The sequence below is a fragment of the Halichoeres trimaculatus genome, unplaced genomic scaffold (genome assembly GCF_033239565.1).
Source record: "Halichoeres trimaculatus isolate MK-OKI-2021-1 unplaced genomic scaffold, fHalTri1.1 fHalTri1_scaffold_13, whole genome shotgun sequence".
Lineage (NCBI taxonomy): Eukaryota > Metazoa > Chordata > Actinopteri > Labriformes > Labridae > Halichoeres > Halichoeres trimaculatus.
This window is the reverse complement of record NW_027437191.1, coordinates 3,387,055-3,395,081: the sequence shown is the minus strand read 5'-3', so window position 1 is coordinate 3,395,081 and position 8,027 is coordinate 3,387,055. Positions and strand designations below refer to the sequence as shown.

The window sequence follows — 8,027 nt, the reverse complement described above, 5'->3', positions numbered from 1 at the left end:
TTTCACACCAGCCCATAGATAAAAAATAAGACACAAAAATAATTAAAATGTACAAATAAAAGATAGATAAAACGCTTCATGAAGAAGATGTTATCACTATCAAATATACCACATCTATTGACGTTAAACTTTTAATGAAAAAAAGTCTTGATTGTTCTGTTTCCTCTGTTGTTTTGTGTCTAGAATGAGGCCTCTTTTAAAAGACTGTTAGAAGTGTTTAAATGAAAAATAAATAAATAAATAAATAAATAAATAAATAAAAGATTTAAACAATGCTTCTATCTGCAAAACAGATAAGAGTATTGTTGGTATCGGGGCACCACTAAACAAGAATGGTTGTTTTTAAAGATGAACAACCAATTTTCAAATCAATAAATCAATACTTAAATCATTCCTCATCAGGGTCACGTCTAACATGTCCACCCACTACACTTATGGCCCATACACACCACATTAAAAGCTTTTTGACAAAATTTCTCATACTTTTTTTCCCCCCTGGTCATCATAAAGACACTGAGCATATTATTGCCTAAACTGTACAATGATCTAGTAATTGAATTGATGCTGTTTTGAGTAAAATTTTAAATTGGCAAGTGAAGTTTTTTATTTGATTAAAAGAGTTTACTGAGATTGTAGAACAAGGAAAATAGAAACAGATTTAACTTCTCAAACATCTGTGGTCCAAAAGAATCAAGTGTTTATTTGTGAGTTGCATTAAACCCTGGAATTAGCAATGTAAAGGGTAAAAAAAAAACACCATGTTCCATTTGCATGATGGAAGAGCAGCTGGAAGTACTTTTTTTTTTTTTTTTTTTTTCGTTTCTCCGGTGCTTTTATTTTGAAGGCCTGATGTCACAGTCAGGACTGAGCTCATGCTCCTCCTGCAGGTTCGACCTAGCTTTGTATTCAGTGATGACTGACACCCACGGAGGCCAGTTGCATGGATAGAGGAGGCGTTCTCCTAGGGTCCACCAACGTCCAATAGAAAGGTTTAATTCGTAGAAAAGGGGCGTGGTTTTGTTAGAGGAAGTGCTCGTTATGGGCAGGTGCTGGCGCATGTGGTGGGTGTTGATGATGACAAATGGTGCCTGCAATTCCAATGAAAAGCTCAATGTTGTCAGTGTATTACTTCTGCTGCATTTACTACGAGGCTGGGCTGGTTAAATATGATGTTGACATAAAGGGGTACTTTGTAGAGCTTTTACCAAATGGCACTCTTTGATGACGCCATCAGCCTAAAAGGGAGATATAGAGCAGATTTATGAGATCAATATAATCAGGGAGTCATCCAAGAATGCCGCATCAGAGAATAAATAATCTTTTATTTGGAAAAACAAAAATGTGCGTATGAGCAGCAAATTCATATTTCATCATCCACAAGTGTACCCCTCAACACTGAAGTTGTCTGGAGGCTCTCATTTAATTGATACAACACTAAACTTTCCATATTAGGGCAATTAACTGTAATACACATGCATGGAGTAAATTCTCCAAATATTAAGAAATTAACCACATTTTTTTGTTAAATAGGACTGTACAAGCACAGGCTGGGCTGAGTGACTACAGGTCACAGCTTGGAGACATTCTGTATCACACAGCCTTCTCTGGAGAGTCAAAAATATGGTTTAATTCTTTAATTTTGAAGACAAATCGAAGAGAAATGGTTGAGAACAAGGCTCAGGGGAAATCTATGCACAAAGCTTCATTTCCAAAAGTCACGTCGGTGTGTCACTATAGGAAAAGCACAGATAGAGATAACAATCAAGTGTGTTAAACCTCAGGTAAAACATCACACCATTAATGGTCTAATTGACTAATGTATGCACAGTGATCTGCTTTGTTCCCATTAACTGCCTCAGCTGCAGGACAGGCAGAGAAATCCTCTGAAATCAAACTCTGCAACACGCTGTGATTTACTGCTTCCCTTTAAAGCCAGATGGAAACCAACTCACACAGATAAGGACCAGGATAAGGGCCAGGTGTGAAAATCTTATTTGGATTTCACTAACATGCTAAAGATATTGTTGTTTTAAATCTATGGTGTACCAACAACTCAAAGGTAAGATGAACAGGAAAGAAATCTTCTATTGGTTTGAAAGTCAAATACATTAACACATGAGGTCTTTATCCAACACTTTTAAATTATTTTTTATAAGAATGGAGTGAATCATAACCTGATCACTGACCTTAACACAGGGAAAAACCAACAGACCTCAAAGGTGCTGTGAGGCCTAACCGTTTGGCACTGATCACAGTGACACCTTTGATCAGATTGGTAGTGTTCTTTTCTGGGATAAAGACACCATTTCCCATGAGCACTATAAACGACTGTGTCCTCACTTGTTTAACTCACTTCTAACGTGCTTGACTTTGTCTACACCAGTGTTTCTCAATTCCGGTCCTGGGGCCCCCCTGCCCTGCATGTTTTAGATGTTACCCGAATCCAACACACCTGATTCAAATGATCAGCTCGTCGTCAAACTCTGCTCGAGCCTGATAACGAGCCATTCATTTGAATCAGGTGTGCTGGAGTAGGGTAACATCTAGAACATGCAGGGCAGGGGGGGCCCAGGACCGGAATTGAGAAACACTGGTCTACACCAGGGATGTCAAACTCGTGCCATGGAGGACCAAGAGGCTGTAGGTTTTCCTTCCAACCAAGAACTCCACCAGCTGGTTTCACTGATTAGTCCCTGCTCTCTGCTTGAGGTGAGGTAATCAGTGGAATCAGCTGGTGGAGTTCTTGGTTAAAAGAAAACCTGCAGCCTCTTGGCCCTCCATGGCACGAGTTTGAGATCCCTGGTCTACATGAATGGATGCGTAACAGATTCATGATCTCCAGAGAAAATCTAACACAACCTGACAGATACACCACCTGATAGTCTTAATTTAAATCATGGATAATAGCAGGCAAACATATAAAAGTGAGACTATTTCAATATCCCTTAGAACAGTGTTTCCCAACCCTGGTCCCGGGGGACCCCTGCCCTGAATAATTTAGATGTTACCCCACTCCAGCACACCTGATTTAAATGAATGGCTCATTATCAGGCTTGAGAAGAGCTTGATGACGATCATTTGAATCAGGTGTGTTTGAGTGGGGTAACATCTAAGACATGCAGGACAGGGGTCCTCCAGGACCAGGTTTGGGTAACACTGCCTTAAAAAGTCCTCACAGGGCCTTTTAGCTGAGGACTGCTCACATCGTCCTGTGGAATATAAAAGGCTCTGTTTTATACAAACACTGTTTCTGCTTGACAGATGAGTAATAAAGTTAAGTCTTCTCATAAAGGTATGATGGCATTTTGGCAAGTTTCTAAATGAAAAGATGTGCAGTCTTTCCCAGAATAAAATGCACATGTTTAATGCTTAGCCTAACTTAGCATAAAGACTGAAAGCACCCAGCTTCATATGCACACCTATGCAACCTTTATCCTTTATGCTAAGTTAGGCTAACCACTTCATTGCTCCAGTATTTTGAACCTTTGGACCAATTACTTAAAAAAAATCATGAGATTTAAAGTGAAGTGCTTTCACTTATTTATTCATTGAATTGTTTTGTAATTTGATTTTCAAAAATCAATATCTTATCTCCAGAGATATCCATGATTGCATCCTGTAATCAAACCCCACAGCCCGAGAAACTCTGTCTTTTAAGCCCCCTTCCTGTCCCTCTCCTGGTGTGATTTGTTGACTTGAATAAACATTAATATATCTTGTCTATCTCCCATCAGTCACAAACCACCACGTCCTAAGAAGCCTTTATCTGCTTCGCATTTTCAGTCTTTGGGGGTATGATCTGAACTTGGAAGGGAATAAAGAACTCCAGAAGAGCTTTTGTGTCTTTTATATCCAGAGAGTAGTCCTGGGCGATCTTCTCTGCTGTCATCGTCTGCGGCTGTCTCTGGTGGCTGCTCATCGCCTTCAGGGCCTCTGCGATGGTCAGTTTTCCTGTGGGAACGTCTGTGAGATCCACCAGGCCATAGGAATCTCCTGGTAAGCTGAACTTCAGTGCCCGCCGCTCAGATCCTTTGCCTGTTGTTTCATGTTGTGATGTCTGTTGGGAAATAAGGTGCATGCAAATGAGCGTGAAATATGTGTACGTGAAAAAAAAAAAAACAACAGTTTGCCTTGTGGTTTCAGTATGTTAACTCTATGGTAGGGCTGCACGATTAATTGTTAAAAGATTGTGATCCTGATTTACACCTGTACATGATCTCATTTCTAAACACAGCTGATTCTCAAGCATTTTATTTCCCGGGCTGCACTGTAAACAAATGCCCCCTAAATGCAGCACTGCCGCTGCTTCTCCTTCAACCATTGGTAAAGTGTCTTTACAACTCATGGGCCTTACATCATCTGTTCTTCCCCAGCTAGCTTAGCTTAGCAGTTACAGTTTCCCAAGAAAACTCTGATTCGGAATTTCTGCATTAAGTTTTACCTAAGAAGCAATGTAACATTCAACATGTTATATATCTTGTAATGTACCAAACCACAGAATGGGGAAATAGTGACAGTTAGTGGTTAGCGCAGATGTGTGAGCAGCCTGAGGAGCTACAAGACCCCAACCATCTCTGATGAAGAAAAGAGGAGAAACATCCTGTCCCGCAATCCAGACACAGACAGTAGAGCTGGAGAGACTCAGAGCTGCTGATCCATCCACACCCCTCTGAACAACAGCAGGAGCAATCTGGGGTTCAGTTTCTTGCCTAAGGGAACTCAGCATATGACTGCAGTAGCTGGGATAAAACCCTGACTGTCCAATTAGGACACGATGGCTGTCAATCTGAGCCAAAGCTGCTCCTATGAGACATCTGTTCCTAAACTGATAAAAATCACTGATTTTAAAATCTTCCACTGATGATTTCAGCAGTAACTGGACACAGCTAGTGGAGTTAAAGTGATACTCCTGGATGGAACAAGTTGGGTCCTATCACAAGGTTTAGGGCAGAAATGACCCCTACAGCAGTGTTTTTGTGCAGCAGAAGCCCAGAGCACTCACACCAAACACCCCCTCCCTGCTCCTCTGCTGGTTTCCTCTGCACTCAGACGGGGCCATATTTTACTTGACCAAAAACACAAATAAACGGACTCCCACCAAAAAAATCTGATATCGGTCTGCATTCACGCTTTATTTAGAGAATTTTCAGTGCGTTACTTTCACACAAAAACACCGCTAAATAAGGCTCTAGTTATCATCGTGTCTCCTTGTCCTGGCAGACTACCTGTGTTTGTTTATAACTGGCACGCCGCACGCGCGGACTGATACACTAAGCTGCGAGCGCCTCGTAGCCAGCTGTGGCTCTGCAGCGGAGGTAGCTGTGTTTTACGACACGATGAGAACTAGAGCCTATATTTTGTGTGAAAGTAACGCGCTGAAAATTCTCTAAATAAAGAGTTAATGCAGACCGATAGAGTTTTTCGGTGAGAGTCCGTTTATTTGTGTTTTTGGTCAGGTAAAATATGGCCCCGTCTGAGTGCAGAGGAAACCAGCAGAGGAGCAGGGAGGGGGTGTTTGGTGCGAGCGCTCTGGGCTTCTGCTGCACAAACACACTGCTGTAGGGGTAATTTCTGCCCTAAACCTTGTGATAGGACCCAACTTGTTCCACCCTGGAGTATCACTTTAATTCATGGTTTATGTGAGTGCAATGTTTTGAGTCAAATCACTTCATCCAACAACTTTTTTTTTCACAAGCCCACAAGTTTCTCAACTGATGATTTGAAATCAATCTCTAACAAATATTCTGAATCAACTCATTTACAGCTTTCATTTCAAGTCCTGCTCATCCTGTCAAAATTTTCATTTGCATTTCAGCAATCATGATACATTGACCCTTCCTTGGTTCAAGGCCATGGAGATTAAAAAAAATCTTTTAATCTAAATCTTTTATTGTATGCCTTTTAGCCATAGCTGCTGCTATCTGCTTCTCTGTAATGGGAAACGGAGAGTTGCTTTGGTTCACTTCTCAGATAAGAATTGAAATTCTCAAAACTACTTCTTCAATCTTCACATCATTGTGTCATTTAAATACTTATTATGTACAAATCTCTGCTGTTTCCTACATTGTCAACTGCTTATGTCATGTTGATCAAAATAGATTATTGTAGGTCTTTGTGGAATACACTCACCCCTCACAACATTTAGTCATGAGTTCATCGCATAAGTCTTTACATGCAAAAAGGTTGAACAAGTTATCATAACACGTCAAACATCTTTCCACACAAGTCCACAAGACTTTTCTTCTAAATCTGTCTGGAATGGTAAATTGCTCCCTGGTCAATCTTGACTTTCTCTGAAAAATGGAAATGTGTTGAAGCATCAGATCAACCAGTTTTCTGAAACAGCTCAAAGGTCCATCTCAGAAACATAAGGAGGTGTAAGAAGACTGCACTGCGCTGTAATTCCCAAAGCAACGCATGAACATTTTCCCCAAAAGAGACTGTTCTGTGTTCACATTTCTACTTTTGTTTTTTGTTTTGTGTTTTTTCTTTGTGTGGTGCAGCGCCTTCTTCTCCTTGCTGTATTTCAATGATGGGGTCAGTCAACAAATTACAGCACGAACAGTAAAAGTGAATATGTGACTTTAGTCCTGTCTCTTGTAATAAATCTCCCAGATGTAACTCACAATTTACAGTAACAACTGTCATCAAAACATTAGCCATAGTTTACTTTAGAATGCCCAGAGTTCACAGTTATACTGACAACATGACTCAGCACTTTGACTGTCCTATCCATTCACAATGACGCGAGGACTTGTCATTCTGATGCACTGACATGTTCACTGACACAGAAATTTAGTTTTGAGGGATGAACTAAGAATTTTGAGAAAGAGACTGTCTTTTGCAAACTGTTCTGAGAAATGCACAGACTGTTTTGCTAACGAGGATGATTCGAGACATCTACCAAAGCGACTGAGAAAAATTGTTATCTGATTTATGCGCATGAGCAGTAGTGACTAAGCCTCAGCCTCTATCTCTGTGAAGGGGGATGAGCAGGGAAAAGGGTACATATTTATGACTTAAATCATAATTCTATAGCAGTAAATTCATATTAAAACCACTTGGAACCTCATATATCGTCACATCTATTTAAACCACATGTTCTCAGGGGGCGTCCCGGTCTGACCTCTGCAGCTGCCGGGTCTGTGGACTCCACATAGACGGACTTGAGGAGGTTAAGCAGAGGGTCGTTCTTCTTGTTGGCCGGGCCCTCCGTCTCCACATCTGAAAAACACACCACAGCAGACTCAGAGCAGTGGAGCTTCTAGAAGCTTCTTTACACTGATTAATTCGCGTCTCTGTGGCTGGGTAATCAACCCCGTGTGACCCACAGCCGGAGGACGGTTACCGGTAAACAATCAGCGGATAAGCCGACACTCACCTCCGGAGCTGCCAGCCGCCGACAGGGCGCTGCCCACGTGTCGGGGCGCTAACCGAGGTTTCTCCTTGGAGAGCTCTCGGTGAACTCGGTTCTCCAGGTTAAAATTCCTAAACATACGAGCAACTCGTGCCCCCATGTTCGACAGGTTACCAAAGACCGCGGTGGACGGCGAGCGAGGAGGTTCAGACTACAGGCTTAAATCTGATTAGGCGACACAGAAATTTGCAGCGACATCAAGCGGCTGGAGGATTACAGTGTCTTTATATATTTGATTTTTCTGATGCTGAAACGTTACATTTTTGCATTGTCAAGATTCATTCAGTCAAATACTGACAAGACACTGGATATTCTTATTAAAATACAATAAAAAATGTCATTTAATACGTAAAGTGGTAAAATACGTAAGAGAAAACTATAATTAGTCATTCGATGCTTTGTAGTGCTTAGTAGTACTTTGATGGAGATAGTTTACCTGTGAAAGTAAATTTAAACTAACCACCTGTCTCCAGAAACTTCAAAAATAAATTATTTTACAATTAAAGACAAAATCATTAGATTTTGTGAAATTTAAATGATATTTTGGGAATTTAAATGTCAGTATTGACAAATGGATGCAAAAAGATGTTGAATTTTACCCTCTTTCTTT

The 8,027-nt window shown here is 40.8% G+C and overlaps 1 protein-coding gene across 1 annotated transcript; it reads right to left on the bottom strand.

The window, feature by feature from the left end:
- Nucleotides 1-3,084: 3,084 nt before the first annotated feature.
- ndufaf4 (NADH:ubiquinone oxidoreductase complex assembly factor 4) lies at nt 3,085-7,601 on the bottom strand. The gene is made up of 3 exons (XM_074685330.1): nt 7,382-7,601; nt 7,127-7,224; nt 3,085-4,057 (listed from the first exon to the last, which is right to left on the bottom strand). The coding sequence occupies exons 1-3, from the start codon at nt 7,515-7,517 to the stop codon at nt 3,752-3,754; spliced, it is 540 nt and encodes a 179-aa protein (XP_074541431.1). The 5' UTR covers nt 7,518-7,601; the 3' UTR covers nt 3,085-3,751.
- Nucleotides 7,602-8,027: the final 426 nt, after the last annotated feature.

Bases quoted from the DNA above. Each gene is read 5' to 3' on its own strand.
- ndufaf4 (XM_074685330.1), bottom strand. From the start codon at position 7,517: ATGGGGGCACGAGTTGCTCGTATGTTTAGGAATTTTAACCTGGAGAAC. The intron at 7,225-7,381 runs GTGAGTGTCGGC...TGTGTTTTTCAG, and splicing joins GGCGGCTGGCAGCTCCGGAG to ATGTGGAGACGGAGGGCCCG. The intron at 4,058-7,126 runs GTCAGACCGGGA...ATTTCCCAACAG, and splicing joins CAGACCCGGCAGCTGCAGAG to ACATCACAACATGAAACAAC.